Source organism: Mus musculus, chromosome 13 (assembly GCF_000001635.26).
Source record: "Mus musculus strain C57BL/6J chromosome 13, GRCm38.p6 C57BL/6J".
Taxonomy (NCBI): Eukaryota; Metazoa; Chordata; class Mammalia; order Rodentia; family Muridae; genus Mus; species Mus musculus.
Window position 1 is genome coordinate 97,015,814 of NC_000079.6, and position 21,176 is coordinate 97,036,989.

Below are 21,176 nucleotides of genomic sequence, written 5' to 3' on the forward strand. Positions count from 1 at the left end.
TTCCTTCCTTTCTTTTCTTTCTTTCTTTCTTTCTTTCTTTCTTTCTTTCTTTCTTTCTTTCTTTCTTTCTTTCTTTCTTTCTCTCCCCCCTCTCTTCTCTCTCCCTTTCCATGAAGACTTCCCTAGGGCAAGGGAACTCACCAGAGAGCAGCTGCCCAATAAACCTGCATTTAATATAATCTAATCTGGCTTGAGTTGGCTCATTTCACCAGCAGAGAAATAACTTATCAGCCAGCTCGTAGCAGGAACCCTTACGTCTCCAAAGACAGATGGAGCTCAACAACTCCACCTGATTTGTGGTAAAACTAACCACTGGGGAACATGGCCCCATTCCTCACCTGATGCCAAGGCTCTGCCCAAGCTGTGGACACTTTTGGGTTGATTGCTCTACTCTGTCAAAATAAGAATAAAAGAATGCCCCACATTTCTTTTCCACAGGAAAAGCTCTCAGGCCTAGGTCTGGCAGGCAAAGACCTATGTTGCTCTGTGTGACAGCTGAAGACCCTGCCACTGTCCTCTACAAAGTCATCGAGAATGTCTACAGGAACCTAGGACAACCATCCAGGCTGTAGGTAAGTCTCTGTTATTTTAATTGATATGCCTTATGCCTATGGTACTATCTACCCTTCTCAGGTCTCTGATGATATTGACTAACCATAGCTTTAACAAGAAGCATGCCGATTCCTCCCCCAAGGCTACAGCCACCTTCTCTTCATAAGTAAAAGGCCTGCCTCAGACTCTGCTTTCCTAGAGTTACTGGGTCTCTAGCTGGGAAATACAGTTTACCTCCATACCAGACTCTGAAAGGAGATCAGCTAAAAGATGCTTCGGGTTTCCAAGCTTTTACCATGAGACTCAAGGGTGTGGGAGTCTACTGCCCTTTCTACCACGTGGGTTTCAGTACAGATTATAAACAGCGGTAATGATATTGAAAGACCCACAATGTGAGGACTCTCCCACGTTCTGACTCAGGAGAGGTGACACCCCAAAATCACCCACAAGAAACGGTCTTGCTGCAAACTGCAAGAGGATTTTTATTCAAGAGCGCTCTCGGGCCCACGGTCATACACCACGCAGGGGTAGAGGACCGTGGGGCCCGGAGTAGCTGGGTAAGGGGGTATTTAAAGGAAGAAACCACAACTCAAGGAAGTGGGGAGGGCATTGTTGGAAAATACCAAAGATACCAGTTAAGAGTCACAAGGAAGTGCAAAGTCACAAGTGTCACAAAGAATATCTGGTAATTGTTCAAGTTATCTCTCAAGACAGTTTCTAAGAGCCCCTAACAATAGCACATTCTTTGAATGAACCCTCTTTGAACCCAGGAAGCGGATGGGTGGAGGAATGTCGCTATCTGTTTTATGATTACCATACCTTGGAGCATTGAGTCACAGAGGTCACATTCCCAAGCCTGGGCCTAAAGGCCTAGAATTTTGTTTTACTTTTTCAATAGCATATCTTTTTTTTTTTTTTAAGATTTATTTATTCATGTATTTTATGTATATGAGTGCTCTGTCTTAAGCACACCTGAAAAAGAGATTAGATCCTATTACAGATGGTTTGAGTCACCATGGGACTCGGGACCTCTGGAAGAGCAGTCAAGCCATCTCTCTAACTTCCATGTTACCATATCTTAAGCTTGTAACTGTTTTTTTTTTTTTTTAAATAAAACTTAAAAAGATCTTAGGAGCTTCAGGAAATTTACTTGAATCACCTCTCCCAGGTCAAACTGACTGCAGAGAAGTCCTCTTTAAGTCCCCCTACCTGCCTATTCCAGAAGGTAGAATCTCTCTCTTCCCCCTGGGGACGACCCTCCCCTAACTACCAACAGTGTGAGTCTGGAAGTTTCAAATGTGCAACCAAGATAAAACTTTTCTCCTAAACTGCCTATCTTTACCACATGTACATCGCCTATAGCTCTTCCAGCAGATTTCCAATCAACTAAAGACTACTCCAAACTCACCCCCCCCCCCCAGGTGCTTCTGATAGGATTTCCAGCCAGCCTGAGTGTTGGCACCTAGATGTCTCTAAAACTGTTGCCCCAGGTGATCCAACCTCACAGACTGTAAAGCAGCCTGCACTTGCCTGGCTCCAGATGGCCCCTCAGAGCCTGGACAGCAACCAAGACAGCCTGCACACCTCTTTCTTCCTGGCCTTGGCCAGCATTCTAGCTTTCGTGAGTCCCCAAAAATGATGTACCAGTGTTAGTAGGAAGTGATCATGGAAAAAATTAGGTCACCCTTATCAATTATTATCAACAAAAAAGGCTGGGATATTAGGTCTCAAACCTCGTACAGATGGCTATTTGTCCATAAAGGCTTATGTAATAGATCAAAGCAGATATATTCTCTAGGTTCTCCCAGCATCCCTCAGTCCCTACGTGTTACAGGATCCTTCTGGCTGACAAACCCTACCCCTTACCCTACACTTCTCCAGCCCAGAAGCTGGGATGCCCTTCCCCCAGCTGGGCTTCCTTGTGTAATGCAGCCATTTTGGTTACTGGCTCTTTTTGTCTACCCTTGACACTTCTGGCTCTGCTCTCTCTCCTCTAAGCTCTCCTCTAAGCTCTCCTCACGTGGCCCCACTCAGTGTTGCGCCTAACTCTGGACTCTCCCAGATGTCCTTCCCTCTGGCTACAGTCTCCCTTTTATCTACAATAAAACTCCTCTACCATACCTAGGAGCAGTCATGTCCTTCCTTATTTATTCATTCATTCATTCATTCATTCATTCAGATGCCCCTTGCTGCTTCCTGCCTTGTCTGAGCTATTCTCTCAGCTCCTTACAGGGTTTTAGATTTCTCTGCCTTTTAACCCTTTAATTAACAGAGAAACAGCCCAGACCCCTACACAGTAACTTACTCCACAAGCTTACTGGAAACTCTCTCCTTTTAGAGCAACGAGTTGCTGCCTCAGACGAATTTGGTTCTTCTCAGGCTGTGGACAGTCATCCCTGCTCTCTGTCTTGGTCATCTGTCTCCTTTGTTAAGAATCAGGGCAGGCAAGGTTGTGGTCAGTGGCAACCAAGCAAACAGTACCATCAAATAAACATCTGAAAATGAATTTCTGAATATTGTGGTCTACTCTAATCCTCAGACGACACAGTCCAAGACCCAGGGGATACATGTAGTGTTGAGTCCATGTCTTCTCTATGTATAATAATTCCTAGCATAGACACAGCACTTGTGGCTTCTCTCTAGCTTATCTGAATTGTCAGTGTTACATGCTCTGGGACCACGATTAAAACAAACTAGGAAGCCGGGCAGTGGTGGCACACACCTTTTATCCCAGCACTTGGAAGGCAGAGGCAGATGGATTTCTGAGTTCCAGGCCAGCCTGGTCTACAGATTGAGTTCCAGGACAGCCAGGGCTACACAGAAAAACCCTGCCTCGGGGAAGAAAAAAAAAAGGTCGTCTATCTTCTGTCGTCAGGGGACACGCTTAGACTAAGAGTAAAGAGTAGAGAAGGGCATATATCCAGAAGATGTCCCAACCGGTAAGAAGGACACATGCTCCACTATGTTCATAGCAGCCTTATTTATAATAGCCAGAAGCTGGAAAGAACCCAGATGCCCCTCAACAGAGGAATGGATACAGAAAATGTGGTACATTTACACAATGGAATACTACTCAGCTATTAAAAAAATGAATTTATGAAATTCCTAGGCAAATGGATAGACCTGGAGGGCATCATCCTGAGTGAGGTAACCCAATCATAAAGGAACTCGCACAATATGTACTCACTGATAAGTGGATATTAGCCCAGAAACTTAGGATACCCAAGATATAAGATACAACTTGCCAAACGCATGAAATTCAAGAAGAAGGAAGACCAAAGTGTGGACACTTTACCCCTTCCTAAAAATGGGAACAAAACACCCATGGAAGGAGTTACAGAGACAAAATTTGGAGCTGTGACAAAAGGATGGACCATCTAGTGATTGCATATGCAGGGATCCATCCCATAATCAGCTTCCAAACGCTGACACCATTGCACACACTAGCAAAATTTTGCTGAAAGGACCCAGATATAGCTGTCTCTTGGGAGACTACGCTGGGACCTAGCAAACACAGAAGTGGATGCTCACAGTCAGCTATTGGATGGGTCACACGGCCCCCAATGCAGGAGCTAGAGATATTACCCAAGGAGCTAAAGGGAACTGCAACCCTATAGGTGGAACAACAATATGAACTAACCAGTACCCCGGAGCTCTTGTCTCTAGCTGCATATGCATCAAAAGATGGCCTAGTCAGCCATCACTGCAAAGAGAGGCCCATTGGACTTGCTAACTTTAGATGCCCCAGTACAGGCGAACGCCAGGGCCAAAAAGGAGGAGTGGGTTGGTATGGGGGACCTTTGGGATAGCACTGAAAATGTAAACGAGGAAAATACCTAATAAAAAAGAAAAAAAAAAAAAGTAGAGAAGGGAACAACTGTTCCATAGCAACAGGAGTCTGAAGGAAAGCAGTTTGGGAGGGGCGTGGCTCAGTTGCTAATGTGCATGCTACTCAAGCATGAGGACTTTGTTCCAATCCCTAGCACCATGGACAAAGGCACGCGTGGTGGTTCACAGAGCAGTAAATCAGGCCAGGTTGGCAAAGACAGGAGGAGTTCTCAAGTTTTCCAGGTTATAGCCTAGTCTGTTTCAAAAAATAGGATGGAAAATACATGTGTATACACACAGGAGTATGCACATTTACACACTGTGGGGAAGTGGACTGTAAGAGGTAGCCTGGTCCGGCTTTGAAGCCCTGGAGACCCTAAGGGCTTATGTTTTTAGATTTCTGTCACCTTAGAGACAGACAGAGCCTGCAAACACTAAACAAACAAACAAACAAAAATGTCAGAAAGAAATCAGTCATAAGTTTCAAGTTATAGACCATTTGAGAAGATGCTAAAACCGTGTGTGGTCACACGCCATCCTTCTGTCCAAACTGTATGCTCTACCCTCCTGCTAATCACTTGCAGCTATCTTGGTACTCAGAAGAGCTGTGGTAGCATTACAGCTCCTAAGCTCAGGCATTCCTTGTTTCTCTTTTTTTTTTTTGTTTTTTTGAGACAGGGTTTCTCTGTATAGCCCTGGCTGTCCTGGAACTCAATCTGTAGACCGGGCTGGTCTGGAACTCAGAAATCCACCTGCCTCTGCCTCCTGAGTGCTGGGATAAAAGGCCCAGTAATGGTTCTGGAATGTCCCTAGAGATAGAGGAAGATAAAGGTCACCCGCCCTGGAATTCCCTTCATGTGCTCTAAATCTGGCCTGCAAGTTCACTTGGTTGTCTCTCTATCTTGGTAATGGGGGACCCCAGCATGCTGGACTTCTACAGAATAAAACATACTTTGCGTTTATCTCTTTGAGTCACCACGCCCGGCTTAGATGACCTTTCTAAAGTACTCAGCTAATGTGTGTCTCTTAGCCTAGTCCATTTACGATCAGTAATGACTGAAGTGTATGGCAGCAGATGGGCTGGTACAATGGAATATTTCTTAATCACAATAAGGCTTCAGTTTTTGCCAGAGGCCAGCTCCAGAGCTCCAGTTCTCTCCTGAAGGTAGCCAAGGAGAAACAGCATCAGTGGGGGCAAGACTTGGTCTTGGGAGTGATTAGGATTTGTTTTTGTGTGTACCTGTCTTGATTCTAAGGTACTCTGAAGCCTGCAGGCCTCTGGTTTAATTAACACCTGTCACTTAATGGGGGTGGGGTAGGGATTAGATAAAGAGGTCCTTTGCTCTTTTCTCCACAGGTCCTCCAGCTGGGGACCCAAGACTGAGAATTTATTTACCTCCTTGTCAGCTAGGGAAATTTGCTCACAGGAAGAGGAAAAAAGGAGACAATTAAAAAAAAAAAAAAAAAGAAAGAAAAAGAATTAAAGAATTCTAATCTTTATTTTTAAAGGATAGAAGTAAAAAGGGGGAAACCTATCAAACTCTATGCTTTCTAAATTTCTAAGTTACTCTCCTCAGTTTTTTCTTCTCCTTCCTCCTCCTAATCTTGCTCTTTCCTCCTGCTCTGATGTTGTAAGGGTTCATGATTCAACAAAGAATGATACCCGGGACTCAAATAGATAAAGTATGTTTTATTCTGTAGAAGTCCAGCATGCTGGGGTCCCCCATTACCAAGATAGAGAGACAACCAAGTGAGCTTGCAGGCCAGATTTAGAGCACATGAAGGGAATTCCAGGGCGGGTGACCTTTATCTTCCTCTATCTCTAGGGACATTCCAGAACCATTACTGGGGCGTGGGGCTGGAAACTTGTTGCTGACCCATTGTTGATGTGTTAGAACAGCGGCTTGTGTCTAAATATAGCACACCAGGCCAAAGCAGTTCCACCTGTCAGAGGTTTATTAGGAGAGAGAGGGGCAACGTGGTGGCAGAAAGAGAAGGGGGGAAGAGAAAGAGAGAGATGGGAGGGGTTATATATGGGTGATGACATATCACAGGTAAAGGTGGGAGGTAAGCCAAGTAGATTCTGGAATATGGTGATTGTTACCTTGGCAACAGGACTGCAGGTCCCACCCATGTGATGTCACGGGTTTTGGAGGTCCTGATACCAACATAACTCCCTTCTTGTTATTATAAAGAGAAGTGGGGGGAAAGGGAGGGGGAAGCTGATGGTGAAAAGAGAATGAGGGCATCCTGTCTCTTAAGCTGCCTCCTGCTGTCTTGGGGCGTCGTCAGTTTTGGGGTGTAGCTGACTTTCACCATCAGGATCCACTTGGTAAACATTAGCATCAGGTTCCTCTGTGGACAGCTGGTCTTCTGTGGACAGTGGCTGGTAATCCTGCAACAGGAGCTGATTAATAATTTTGTTAGAATTTTTTTATATTTGTCGTTTAAGGAATGTAGAAACAAGATTAATGAGGCAGGGAGCAAATGATAACGCCTGGAAGATGACTTGGAAAGGTGTCATGAAAGGGAGAATCCACTTCCATATAGGATTTTTGAAAATCCCAGAACTGGAGGTCTCACGGTCTCTGAAGTTCTTGATGTCTGCTTTAGCTCCTGGATTTTATTTCTCACTACCCCGGATTGGTTGACATAGAAACAACATGCTGGTTGGAGGAACAGGCAAAGACCACCTTCTTTAGCTGTCAGGACATCTAGCCCCTATCAGTTTTGAAGCACCATGCCTGCCAAAGAATTGATCTATTTCTGGATAGTAAGCACGGTTTCAGACATTTCTTGAAACTTGCTTTTAAACTGGAAAGTAAATTATCATATTGGGTCATAGAAGTCATTATCCCTGCAATTCGAGTACCAGCACCTATGGCTATTCCCATAGCAACCAAGAGAGGTACAACCTGAACTTCCCTCTTATTTTGGACAGTTATCATATCTACAACTGGGATTGGCAGGGGCTCATCCCTGGATTACTCCCAGTTCAGGGAAAAGGAGTACCAACGTGCAGACTCCTGACCAGCTGGTGTGTAAGTGATGATATATGTGAGTGCCACAAAGAATTGGTGTTCTGGACTGCAGGGCATTGTGGCAGAGATGATATATCGAGGGTTATGGTTCTATTGCAGTCTAGGGAACTTAGTGTTCCTACAGAACGTGTCCCAGAGGTCTTAAAAGAGTTTGCCACACCAAAGAGAGGGATAGAGGTAAGGTATGGAGTCATGGCACCATCAGAGTCAGGACAGTTGACAAAGGGTGAGTTAAGGTTACTTGGCAGTATCACCAGAGACACTGTAAGTGACAATTGTGAGTTAGTTCCAGGGGTACACCAGCAATCTTTAAAGTGTCCAGGCCTGGTGACATTAAGGAGTTGGTATGCTGAGGTCAAGGTCTTCAGCAAAAGGCAAAATGAGGGCTGGTGAAATGGCTCAGTGGGTAAGAGCACCTGACTGCTCTTCCGAAGGTCCTGAGTTCAAATCCCAGCAACCACATGGTGGCTCACAACCATCCATAACGAGATCCGACTCCCTCTTCTGGAGTGTCTGAAGACAGCTACGGTGTACTTACATATAATAAATAAATAAATAAATAAATAAATAAATAAATAAATAAATAAATCTTAAAAAAAAAAAAGGGCAGAATGACAAGTTAGTGCCATTTATGAGGGGTGACCTCAAAGAGGTAAGGACTCAGAGGAGTGTTTGATTATCTCCCCTACTTTTCCGATATCTAGGGGTTACGCAATTGAGACATATTGTCTCTGGATGTGGATGGTACTTACTGAGGACCCCAGCTGATTTTTATGGTAGAGCTTACCAACAACTCCTGTCTCCCACCTGGAGTCCCATGGGTCTAGTATATAGGATAAGGATGTCTTGCAGTGTTGATAAAAGAAATGATTGGTCCGTAATCCTAAAATATGTATCTGACAAGACCAGTGTGGGCAGCCCCCATATTCATCTGGCCATTTTCTACAATAATCTTTTGTTTGGTCAAAGAGAAAGGAACTATAGAGATCATAATATTTAGATGGGATAACAGATACAGGGATGATAGCAATTTGCATCAGTTCTTGGCATCTGGCTATGGAGCAGTTTCCTGACCCTATTTGGAAAGACTATTTGTTATCTGTGGGGGTTTCTTGGACCCACATCTCCAGATGTAAGGGCTACCCTAGATGGAAATGAACAGCAGGGGGAGGACACGAAACCCACGTCTAATCCAATGAGGTCGAGCACAGCTGCCAGAGTGGAGTCTCATTTTCTAGGATTGGAGACAAGGTGGGCGGTCTCAACGTCTTCTGGAGCTTAACAAAGCACGGTCCTGTTAGGGTCGATGTGTATGAAGAAGAGTCATTTTTAGGAGGAGGAATGAAAGGTCTGAGATGAGACAGATGGACCCAATGAGAGAGTCCCTCGAGTTTAGCAGCTGTAGGGGTCACGAGGATTACCTTAAAAGGGCCCTGCCATTTAGGAGAGAGGGGTGAAGGCCAACAATCTGGAGGGGATTAGAAGGACTTGGCCTCCAGTATTGACAGGCAGTGGACAGAAGACAGTGTGTGGCTGCAGTAGAGGTGGTTAGCAAAGTTCCATAGGAGAGAATGGAGGTGGCAAAGTAATATGGTAAGTAGATGGTCTGGGAGGAGAGAGCACTTAGGTGAAAGACCAGGAGTTAGGACTGGATGTCCATAGATGAGTCCAAAGGGTGAGGTGAGAAGAGGTCACTTGGGGAGAGCTTGTAGCCTGAAAAGAGCCAGGCGTAGGAGTTTTACCCAATCAAGGTGAAGTTCCTGTGACAGCTTAGCAAGAGTGGTTTTTAAAGAGTGGTTAGTTCTTTCTACCTTACCTGAAGATTGAGAGTAGTAGGGAATGTTAAAATGCCAGGGGATGTCTAGGGCCTTAAATAGGATTTGAGAAACTTGGGAAGTAAATTCGGAACCATTGTCTGATTGGAGAGAGGCTGACACCAAACCAGTGATGATCTCCTCTGATGATCTCTCAGAGGAAGAGCTCAGAGACTGTCTGAGCCCTTGTGTTAGTTGTGGGAAACGCCTCCACCCACCGTGAGAAGGTGTCCACCAAGACAAGGAGGTACTTGGCAAGTCTGACAGTGGGCATGTAGGTAAATTCAAGTTGCCAGTCAGTTCCAGGAAGGGAACCTCTAGCCTGATGGGTAGGAAAAGGGGTGCTACGATATCTGGAGTTGGAGTCAGACATCTGACAGATTTTACAAGAAGCAGTGATAGATTTCAAGAAATGTTAAGTCCTCAGAAGTAGGCTGTAGGTAGGTCTTAACAAAATAAGACAATGCTGGGCTGTTAGGATGAAAGAGTTGGTGAAGGTAGGGCAGAGTTTGGTGGGTGTCAGGGGGTGAAGGTGGAGATGTGGGTTGTAGTGTAAGAATGTCCTGGGGAGGATGAGACAAGTCTAGGCCCCTAAGGGCCGAAGCTCTAGCTGCCTCATCGGCTCGGTTGTTTCCCTTGGAGACAAATAGAGTCATCCGTCTGGTGGGATCTGCAGTGGACAATCCCAATAGCTGTGGGGAGATGGGAGGCCTTTAGCATGGCCATAATTTGGCTTGCATTAGTGACTGATCCTCCTTTTGTGGTAAGTAACCCGCACTCCTTCCAGAGAGCAACGTGGGACAGGAGGGTATGGAAAGCATATTTGGGATCTCTGTAGATATTGAGGGATTTTCCCTGTGCCAGTTGAAAGGCTATTAGTTCAGCCTGTTGATTGGTGGTATGAGCAGGAAGGGCCTGTGCCTCCACCACCTCGGTGTCTCTGACACTATGTATGGCATAGCCAGCTCTTCTGGCCCCTTCATGTAAAAAGGAGCTGCCATTTGTATACCAGTTATAGATGACCTGAGGCATTGTGCCCTCCTGTATGTGTGAGGGATGAGGTAATAGTTCCTATAAGGTTTCAGTGCAGGAGTAAGATAGGAAATGGTTAGTATTTGGTCGAGGAAGAAGATTGTAAATATTAAGAGGCAGGCATGATTGGAAAGTGAGTGTGGAGTCTTCTATTAGAGCTACCTGAAGAGAAAGAACCCTGGAGGGAGGTAGAGTCTGTAAGCCTTTATATGTTAGGAGCTGTGACAGGTTATGAGAAGACAGTTATAGGCAACCCAAAGGTTAGTTTTTTTGTTTTTGTTTTTGTTTTGTTTTGTTTGTTTGTTTTGTTTTTTGTTTTTGACTCTTGAATATGGAGTTCAGCGGCTGCTAAGGTATGGATACAAGGCGCCCATCCCTGGATGGTTAGATCTAGTTTTTTCAAAAAGTATGCTACGGGTGCAAAAGAGGGTCCCAGTTGATGACCTAAGGCTCCAAAGGCAAATCCCTCTTTTTCAGTTATGTAGAGGGAAAAAGGATGAGTCAGGTCAGGGGGATGTAAGGCTGGGGCCTTAAGGGGAGCCTGTTGGAGCCTTTGAAAGGGCTTGGTAAAAGGTTTGAGAAGAGGTTCCTGGGTGAGGCCTGACGCTGCTTCATATAAGGGACAAGAAAGGAGGGAAAAGGAAGGAACCCAGGAACATAAAAAACTAGCTATTCCTAGGAATGACAAAATCTCTTCCTTTGTAGAAGGAACAGTTAGAGACCGAATCAGATTCTTTCTAAGGTAATAGCCTTGTGGGTTTGGAGTAATTGTTAGCCCCAAATAGGTGACCTGAGGGGTGGAGAGTTGGACTTTAGAAGGTGAGACCCTGTAGCCTCGACTGGAGAGGAAATTTAGAAGAGCAGAGGTATCAGCTTGGCTAATTTCTAGAGAGGGGCTACAGAGAAGGACGTCATCTACGTAAAGTATAATCTTAGATTTAGGGGGAGATAGAGATAGGAAGTCAGAAGCCAGGGCCTGACCAGATAGGTGTGGGCTGTCCCGGAATCCCTGAGGTAGAACAACAGTCCGGGTAAGTTGGGTAGAAAAAATGGATATCAGGATCTGTCCAGGTAAAGACAAATATGTTCTGTGGCTGGGCATCTAGAGGGCTAGAGAAGAATGCATCCTTGAGATCTAGGACTGAGAAATGGGAAGTCCCCAAGGGGATAGTGGAAAGAAGTGTGTAAGGGTTCGCCACAACAGGATGGAGAGGAACCACTGCAAAATTAATGCACCTGAGGTCTTGAACCAGGCGATAGGTAGCATTAGGTTTCTTAACTGCTAGTATAGGGGTGTTAAAGGGGGAAGAGGTGGGGCGAAGGAGTTTTTTTCCTCAAGAGGTCAGAAATGATAGGCTTAAGTCCCCTGAGGCTCTAGAGAGAGAGAGGGCATTGAGCTTGGGTGATGTACCTGGTAGAGTCTAGTAATTGGATGGCAACAGGAGAATGGTGTTTAGCAACAGAGGGGTTCTGGACGTCCCAGACTTGGGGGTCTACCTGAGAAGCTGGTAAAGGAAATAACATGGTACTGTTAGTAGGTTGGCTGGCTAAAGAAGGAGCAGAGGAACTGCTGGCGAGCTTGGGTTTAGGTGAATGGGGGGAGCAAAGTAAATAGCAGCTCTCCGCCTAGCCAGAAGATCCCTTCCCAATAAGGCAACAGGACATGTTGGCACTATCAAAGAGAAATGGGTGAAAGGTACACCCCTAAAAATGCAACTAAGTGGTAGGGTCTAGTAAGGGAAGTAAGGCTGTCCCCCTACCCTGACAATAGGAAAGTGAGGAGAAGTGGGCTCCCAAAACTCTGTCAGGACCGAGTAAGTGGCTCCAGTATCCAAGGGGAAAGAGATGGGCCACCCACATACCATGATATCTACCCGGGGCTCCCTGTAGTGATGGCAGTGGTCGGGTCAGGAGAGCTCAGGCCTCCTCATCAGCCATCGCCAAGCCTAGGAGATCAGCTTGGGGGTTATGTGAGAGTGATGTCCCTCTGTTCTGCATAACATGAGGGCAATTGACAGCCCAATGTCCCTCTTAATGGCACCAAGGGCATGGCCTCCTTGGCTTGTGGAAGTTAGGGCAGATTTTTGCCCAGTGATCTTGTTGACCACATTTGTAGCAGGTACCTGGTGGTCTCTGAGTCTTAGAAGACCAGGAGTCCGGGGCAGTGGCTGGGGCTGGTTTTGCCAGCCTATGGTATTTTTGTTTGTGGGCATTCTTATCTCTCTCATGGTACACCTTGAAGGCCAGTGCTAAAACTTCTTCCTGTGGAGTTAGGGGTCCCCTCTCCAGCTTTTTAAGTTTAGTTTTTATGTCGGGGTAGCTCTGGGAAAAGAAGTAGGTCATCAGAAGTTGCTTACCTTTGGGTTTCCAGGGTCCAGATTGGTTTACTGTAATTAACACTTTGTGAGGCGTTCTAAAATTTGAGATGGATTTTCCTGCTTGTCCTGGACAACCTCTTGGAGTTTTTCAAAATTTACTGGCTTTAAGGCTGCCTTTCTTTTTTTTGGGGGGGGGGTGAGGGGCGTGGGTTGTCGAGACAGGGTTTCTCTGTGTAGCCCTGGCTGTCCTGGAACTCACTCTGTAGACCTGGCTGGCCTTGAACTCAGAAATCCTCCGGCCTCTGCCTCCCAAGTGCTGGGACTAAAGGCGTGCGCCACCACTGCCCAGCTAAGGCTGCCTTTCTTAGGCCTGCCAATAGGCATGATATAAACCTGTCTCGGCTAAAACACCACCTGCGGAATTATAATTCCATCAAGGATCCTGGTCAAGCACTGTTTCTGATCTGATTGGATATGCTCTATCTGTTTGATGAATTTCGTCTGCATGCATTTTCGCTTGCTCCCATACTCGCCTGCATTCCTCAGGAAGTAAGTTATTAGTAAGTATCATATGTACATCGTGGAAAGTCAAGCTGTAAGACTGAGTAATGTATTGAAACTCTTTAAAAAAGGTGGAGTAGTTAGAGGTATAAGAACCCAGTCTACTTTCTATTTGAGAAAGTTCACTCACTGAGAAAGGAACATGTACTCTGACAAGGCCATCTAACCCAGCAACTTCTCTCAGAGGAAGGACTGATGCTGGGTCAGGAGTCCCTGGGGGAGAAGGACTTGGGTTTGGCTATGTCCTTAGAGCATGTGAAGGAAGGGGTGAAGGCAGGTGCCAATGTAGGGCGTTTAGAGCGACCTGCAGCTGGCACAGAAGAGAGGGAGGGGTCTGGAGAGGTAGAGCTAGCAGGCTCTGGGGTATCCTGGTGAGAAGGAGAAACTGAGGCAACAGTTTGGGTTTTAAGTGGTGTGGAAACAGGTCTGCGGCAGAAAGGGGGTGGTTTGTTAGCGGGATCTAGCATTGTCTGGCGGAGGTTGTGTGGGTTTCATGGCTAAGAGAAATCAAGGAAAGCACATGGAGGGATTGGAGTGTAGACAGAGGAATGCTTGGACATGGGGAACCTCTTTCCATTTACCAGTTCGCTGGCAGCATGTATTAAGATCCCTTAAAATAATTGGATCTAGGGTTGCATTAAGTGGTCATTTGGAACTCTTGTCTAGCTGGTACTGAATCCAGACCTTATTGCAGAGGTATATTAATTTTGATGTCTTCAAGTCACATGTTAACTTCAAATATTTGAGATTTTCCAGGAGACATCACAGTGGAGTACCTGAAGGTATATTCGAAGACATCAAAGCACCCATTGGGGGTTTGTTGGATTATTCATTCTCGAGAACAATTCAACAACCAAAAAGAAATCAGCCAGGCTACACAGTAAGTCCAGGACTTACTAGAAAGGACTCTGCCCTGGGCCCAGAGTTTTCTTAGAAGGCTGCAAGAGCCCTGAGGGGGAGGGGAACGAGAGCCACTTTGGAGGGATATGGTCACCCAAAGGGTTGATGTCCTAACTCCTATGTCAGCTGGGAGACGTGGCTACAAAATGCCAACAGAAAAAGCTGGCCAGGCTCTATCTTGGGAATTAGGGGCCCTCCTGCTGACCGACCTTAACAATCAATATGTCGGTGTCTGTGTGGGAATTCTAGCAAACTGGTAAATGGAAACGTGTAACTTGAGTGGTTGGTGTGGACCCGGCAGAAGCTAGTCCCACAGGGTGGGCCAGGGTGGCATAGCTCACGTGGTAGAAGTCTGTGAGTCTCATAGCAGTCGTGGCCGCAGCAGCCATGGCCTGCAGCAGCACTGACAATCCACGTGGTGAATGATGGCAGGTGTCAGCGGATGGAGTCCACGCAGTATAGCAGTGGCTACAGGCAGTGTTGGCCGTCCATGTGACATTGGTTCTCCGGGTCAGTGGTGGCTTCACTGTCACACTGGGTGCCGCTTGAGCTCCACAGCTGTCCTGCATAATCACCAAATGATGTATTAGAATAGCAGCTCTCGGCTAATCATAGCACACCAGGTCAAAGCAGTTCCACCTGTAAGAGGTTTATTGGGAGAGAGAGGGGCAAGGTGGTGAAGAAAAGAGAAGGGAGGAGCGAGATAAGGGAGGCCTTTTCTATGTATGGGTGGTGAGACACAACTCAGGTAAAAGTGGGAGGTGAGCCAAATGGATTCTGGGAATATGGTGGCTGTTGCCTTGGCAACAGGTCTGCTGGTCCCTCCTATGTGATGTCACAGGCTTCAGAGGTACTGATACCAATGTTTCTTCTTCCAGTACCTGCAAGCTTCTTTCAGAATTCCAAGGTCCTGTAGTATTCACAGGCAATAATACAAAAGCTGTTTGATAGCCCACCATAACAGACATGCCAGATTACAACACATTAACACAACTGGAAATCAATACAACTTAAATACAACATTAAATACTTATGGAAGAAAAAGTAATTTTAACATGATCAATCAATAACAGATTTGGAGTCTTAACACATACACTAACATTTGTTTGAAATCCAGATCCTGTCCCAATTTTATCTACTGCTAACATATCATCATAGAGAACTACAGCTGACTTTCAAATGTCTCTAAAAATGTCCAGAAACAGCCTTCCAAATGAAGACTGTTATTTCCAATATTGGATTAATTTCTAGACCAGTCCATGATTGAGTCAGAATAACTGGTCACATTAAAGGAAAGAAAAGAGTCATTATAGGCTGGGCGTGGTGGCGCATGCCTTTAATCCCAGCACTCGGGAGGCAGAGGCAGGCGGATTTCTGAGTTCGAGGCCAGCCTGGTCTACAGAGTGAGTTCCAGGACAGCCAGGGCTACACAGAGAAACCCTGTCTCGAAAAACCAAAAAAAAAAAAAAAAAAAGAGAGAGAGAGTCATTATAACTCTTATTAAGTTTTTAAAGGTGGTTTCCAGTCTCCATGTTCTCGTTCTCTATCCTACAAAGTCTAAAAGCTTGAGGCAAAGCAACTTGTACAATCTGGGATATAGGCAAGCAAAAGTGGATCAGGAACATATGCTCAAAACAGCTTCCCAGTCACCATTGTCAGGGTAGTCTGAAAGCTCACGGGTCAGCATCATTCTATGTCCCAGCATGAGCATGTCTCACCAATCACTCTTGAAGCTAGCATGCTCCTTCAGCATCCTGAAGAAAAAAACACAAGCATGCCCTCTTTCCCTGTATTAAATATCTGATCAGGAACATGCCATGTGCCAGTATGTGGATCCTTCTATTTCACCTAGGCATGAGTATGCCTGGTTGTAGGGTGCCATAGACACTGAGAGAATTACCTTGGCATCCAAATTTTTTTTTAAATTTTAAATAAAAAGGACATGATTTAAATAAATTTGTGGTACAAGGGGATATAACGCCCCCTTTTTTATTTTATGAGGCTATTGTTTTAAAGTTCTATAATACCTGTTTCTCAGTACTTTGTCCTTGAGAATTATAAGGAATGACAATACTATGGGTAATGTTAAATGGTTGACAAAACATCTCTGTGCTTACTTTAATAGTCAGTTCCATTATCTAGTTTAATCTGATTTGGAACACCACGCATAGAAAAACAATGACTAATTACGTTTTTTAGTTGCTTTTCCTGTTAAAGCAGTTGCAACTAGAAAGCCTGAAAAGGTGTCAAATAGTCACATGTATATATTTTGATTTTCCAAAATCAGAAATATGAGTAACATTCATTTGCCATAACTGATTAGGTATAAATCCTCGACGATTAACACCATTAAGTGGTACAGGTAGAAATTGAGGACATTCAGGACAAGTTTTTACAATTTAACCTGCGCATTGTCTAGAAATACCAAATTGTTGTCTCAATCTATTACTATTTTGATGATCTAAAGAATCAGTTTGGAGCCGGGTGTGGCGGCACAAGCCTTTAATCCAGCACTTGGGAGGCAGAGGCAGGTGGATTTCTGAGTTTGAGGCCAGCCTGGTCTACAGAGTGAGTTCCAGGACAGCCAGGACTACAGCGAAACTCTGTCTTGAAAAACAAAACAACAAAAAACAAAAACAACTACTCCAAAAATTTTAAAGCTCATTGTATAAGAGCAAAGGCCTGCAATAAAATTCCATACACTGAGGAATTCAAAGTTCTAACTTAGTGTATCAAAGCAGAAACAAGATAATTTTTTTTTCACATAATGTAAGGCTATTAGCTGTTCCTAGAGGCAAAACTTTCCAACGATATCACTTCATTGGTTCTTTAAAATTAGTTAAAAATTAAATTTAAAATTAATTAAAATTAGTTTAAAGCAAAACTTTAAAATTAGCTCACTAGAAGCAAACCCTTTACAATTATTAGGATGCAAAGGACTAATAAAAACAATCTTCCAAATCCATAATAATTCTATATGGAATAGGCAGGCCAGATTTTAATGCCTCTATAAGTTCCATAGCCTCATTAACCTTCCACAAATCTTTATTTTGAACTTTGAACTTTATTTTGAACAATACCTGGATAGATCTGTTAAAAATGCTCTTCCTGCCTGAAACTTTCTAGGCAGTGTTTGCAAGACAAAGGCAGTGCCTTCCAAAATTGAGGCTGCTCTGAGCTTTGCATTAACTAAAATGTAAATATTTCTTAATCTGAGTTTACTGCCTGAGGCCAGGTCTAAAGATTACCCCTCCTGCAGTGAGGACAGATTACAGGGGAGTGATTCTACTGTCTGTCTATATCTTTAATTTTTTGGACAATCTTTCATAAAATGATGTATGCCCCATACTTAAAACATTCCGGGGGCTGGAGAGATGGCTCAGTGGTTAAGAGCACCGACTGCTCTTCCAAAGGTCCTGAGTTCAAATCCCAGCAACCACATGGTGGCTCACAACCATCCATAACAAAATATAACTCCCTCTTCCGGAGTGTCTGAAGACAGCTACAGTGTACTCACATATAATAAGTAAATAAATCTTAAAAAAAAAAAAGTTCCTGCCGGGCGTGGTGGCGCATGCCTTTGATCCCAGTACTTGGGAGGCAGAGGCAGGCAGATTTCTGAGTTCAAGGCCAGTCTGGTCTTCAAAGTGAGTTCCAGGACAGCCAGGGGTGTACAGAGAAACCCTGTCTCAAAAAAACAAAACAAAACAAACAAACAAACTAACTAAAACAAAAACAAAACAACAATAACAACAAAAATTCCTTATCACCTCAGCACTGTGAAAGCATTGCTTACTTGTACTGTAGTTCCCTGCAGCCATAACCAGCCCTGATTGTATGAGGGTCCAATTTTTGCACAAAGAGGAATGTAAGTCTGTCTTTGCTTTGCTGGATGGCCACATGGCAGACTAATTTAGCATTCTCATAAGACAATCATGTAACAAAAAGAACCCCTGCTTGAGGATCTCTAAAAATTCGATTAGCTGCTTTTTTTTTTTTAAAGCATGACCCTAGCCAATTCTGAGACTGAAGGCAAATTAATTTTCCCAATCTGCTTTTATATCATCTTAATTGCATGCAAGTGTTAAGGGCGAGCAGTACAATAAGGAACTAACAAGGCAGTAAGCAAAGTCCCTTGATTACTCCTGTGACAGATGTTTCCAAGGGCTTGTCATAATGGCCAAAATACCTGAGCCCACTTCCTTGTCCAAGCCCAAAATCTTGCCTGAAGCCTACTTCTTTTGTTGCACCCTGAGACTAAAATTTCTGCCTTACCCTACTTCCCTATTACAGCCTGAAGTTAGATTCTTGCCAAAACTTACTTCCTTATCATGCCCTGATGTCAGATTCCTGTCTGAGCTTACATCCCAGTCATGGCCAATGTCAGATTCCTGCCTGGAGCTCATTTCCTTGTCATGGCCAATGTCAGATTCCTGCCAAGTGGCACCCCAAAAGGCTCTCCATAACTCCCTCCTTTTAAATCAACAAACAAGGCTGTGCTGTGATTGAACTGCCAACTGCAGCCAATGGAACACTGGCAGTTTAACTGTAATTTTTAAGTTTCTCTTGTAACACCGGAGTACAACCACAGTTTTGAGAAGCAAAGCCCAATTTTAAAAGTGTAAACAATCGATTCTCTTTAAAATGAACATCAAAAGTATTACTTTCACATTACAAAGTTAAGTGTTTCCCTGCTTTTGAACTGCAGTTAGCAAGCCTGGGTCATTCTAAGACAGCAGCCCAGAGCATGCCAGAACTTTGGAAATCAAAACTCAATCTCCCAAACAATCCAGTCTCTCCAAAAACACCAAGTGAATCACCTCCATGCTACAAAGTTTGGCTGCCCATTCCTGCACACAAACACAAGATGATGCAGCCTTCAAAACCTCAAAGAGACACTGCCCTAAATCCTATCTTTTATAAGTCTGGTTTCTAGGAAAAGAATTACATAAATTTAGACATATCTTTGTTTGTTTGTTTGTTTGTTTGTTTGTTTGTTTTTCAAGACAGGATTTCTCTGTATAGCCCTGGCTGTCCTGGCACTCACAAAGTAGACCAGGCTGGCCTCAAACTCAGAAATCCACCTGCCTCTGCCTCCCGAGTGCTGGGATTAAAGGCATGCGCCACCTGCCCGGCGAGTTACCAGTTTTAAGCCAACTTTCTGTTACCAATGTTACAAATTTTTAATCATACCCAATAACTTATGAGCCAATAATCTATAACCAAGACATGTACAACATATTATACTTTTAAAACCAGTCAGAAACAAAAATGAAATGGCTGCATACATTTACTTATTTAAACCAGACAAAATTCTTAATTTTTCTAGCTGTAATTTCATGAGGGGAGCACCTTGTCACCTGCTGAATCCAATAATCACAGTCACAGAGATTTTTGTAGGAGAAACAGCCATAGAACTTGAGAAGCTGCTGGCCCCTTTAAGAGTGGCTTTTACAGAGAAGCTCCTGGCAGGAGGAGACTTCTAGACTCCTAACTACAGGTGTAGGGCTCCAAAGGCCAATTGAGACGGTTTTTTATTTATTTATTTATTTATTTTTCTTTTTTTGAAATGAGTTAAAACTAAATCAAGGGCTGAACCCGCAGATAAAGTTCTGTTTTGTTTTTTGTTTTTCTTTTGAACATGAAACACAGAACAACAAACAAACAATCAAACCACAAAAGGAAAACACAGACTTAACATTAAACAGTCAGTTTTGACAGACATGGACAGATTGGTGTGCCAAGGTCAGAAGAGAATTAGACATCCAGAAGGGACCCAGATATCCTTCCTAAGAGACCCAGATCCAAGCATTCTTCCAGTAGGAGCCAGAGAGGGGGCAGGATGTCTCCTGACTTTTTCCTGTCCTGAGGAGAGCTCTGAAACAGCTTACGTTCATTTTCTCTTTCTCCAAAGCACCCCCAGATAGTGAGAGAGGGCTGCTTTTCTCAAACCCATTCTCTCTTGTCTCTGGTGTAAACTATCTCTAGTCAGGGTCCAAAGACTAAAAAGCACTTATGAGAATGACCTTCGCTTCTCTAGATTTTCACATAGCTCTAAACACATACACAAAATACATTTTCCCTTTACCTTGTCCTTCTACAAGGTTTATTCACCACTGGCCCAACTCTCTGTAATAATCTTGGAAATCACTACCCACGGACTCCCAGCTTTTAAGAGCAATGATACCTTCAAGAGGGAACCACGGACAAATCTCTTTTACAAAATCAAAAAATGCAAGTCGTGCATTTTAACCTTTATCCCTTGTACCTTTAAAGTCTTTTTCAAACCTTCCACTCTTGTTCACGGTTACTAGGTTACTAGGTGTCATGACCACCCAGGACTCACCAGGATCTCTAGTTGAGGCGGCAGGCTCCCACGCAGGGCATCTTCCACACAAAATCGGCCGAACAGAAACACTGCAGTGTTCTTCACTGTAGCCTTGGTACTCAAGCCACACGTTGGGCACCAGTTGCCCAGATCTGCAGGACTAAACCGTGCAGGTTTCGAGGGAGGGAGTGAGCATAGAAGGGACAGGAGACACAAAGAAAGGAGACAAGACAAAAATCTGATCAAGTCATTTACTCTTAAAAAACGGAGAGCTTATAAAGCAACAAACCACAAACGATGTTTGCCAAACCGGTTTTATCGATTGGTAACACACTGACGTCAATGGAATGTCCCCATCGTAAAATGTCCAGAAAGCCCCCTATCATAAAATGTCCCCAGAACCCCTATCTTAAAATGTCCCAAATCAATTATGGGAACAGAAGCAAGATAGTAGAAGAAACAAAGGAGTGTTAGTTATGCGATGATGGCCCAGGGACAAGATGGAGGCTGAGATGCCAGAAGCTTTTGGGTCCCAACACAATAGGGTGTGCTAATGCCCAGGGATTATGTAATATTAATTTTATGAGGACAGGAAAGGCATATCAGCTTCAAGAAGCAATCCTGAGGTGAAGTCTCTTTGGGACCTTTGCTTATAGACCTCCTATCACAGACCATGCAAAAAAAACGGTGGGCCACTGTAGTGGCTATTCCTGGTTGTCAACTTGACAATATTTGGAATGAACTACAATCCGGAATTGGAAGGCTCACCAGTGACCCTTATCTGGAGGCTTGGAGATCCTTA

The 21,176-nt window shown here is 44.2% G+C and overlaps 1 protein-coding gene and 1 long non-coding RNA gene across 6 annotated transcripts in view; one reads left to right on the forward strand and one right to left on the reverse strand.

Moving 5' to 3' along the window:
• Nucleotides 1-457: 457 nt before the first annotated feature.
• Nucleotides 458-21,176, forward strand: part of Gm41028 — a 42,965-nt gene continuing 22,246 nt past the window's right edge. Inside the window, exon 1 of the long non-coding RNA XR_873824.1 lies at nucleotides 458-572. This is a non-coding gene — a long non-coding RNA (predicted gene, 41028). The remainder of the gene's footprint in view (nucleotides 573-21,176) is intronic.
• 1700029F12Rik (RIKEN cDNA 1700029F12 gene) lies at nucleotides 6,051-19,441 on the reverse strand. Of its 5 annotated transcripts, none has more exons than NR_104276.1 (3): nucleotides 19,399-19,441; nucleotides 14,388-14,609; nucleotides 6,051-6,775 (listed from the first exon to the last, which is right to left on the reverse strand). NR_104276.1 is itself a non-coding variant. In NM_001284205.1 (3 exons), the coding sequence occupies exons 1-3, from the start codon at nucleotides 18,450-18,452 to the stop codon at nucleotides 6,638-6,640; spliced, it is 414 nt and encodes a 137-aa protein (NP_001271134.1). In that variant the 5' UTR covers nucleotides 18,453-18,549; the 3' UTR covers nucleotides 6,051-6,637. The 5 variants fall into 5 exon arrangements, 4 of the variants coding, with proteins under 4 accessions (NP_001271134.1, NP_079861.1, NP_001074246.1 ...); NM_001284205.1 differs by lacking the exon at nucleotides 19,399-19,441 and adding an exon at nucleotides 18,411-18,549 and having other exon boundaries at nucleotides 6,051-6,787; NM_025585.3 differs by lacking the exon at nucleotides 19,399-19,441 and adding an exon at nucleotides 18,369-18,549.

Bases quoted from the DNA above. Each gene is read 5' to 3' on its own strand.
- 1700029F12Rik (NM_001080777.2), bottom strand. From the start codon at position 18,452: ATGAGCTCCAGGCAGGAATCTGACATTGGCCATGACTGGGATGTAAGC. The intron at 14,610-18,368 runs GTAAGTTTTGGC...GTGATTATGCAG, and splicing joins CATCAGGGCATGATAAGGAA to GACAGCTGTGGAGCTCAAGC. The intron at 6,788-14,387 runs GTGAGCTATGCC...ATTATTAATCAG, and splicing joins GACTCACAGACTTCTACCAC to CTCCTGTTGCAGGATTACCA.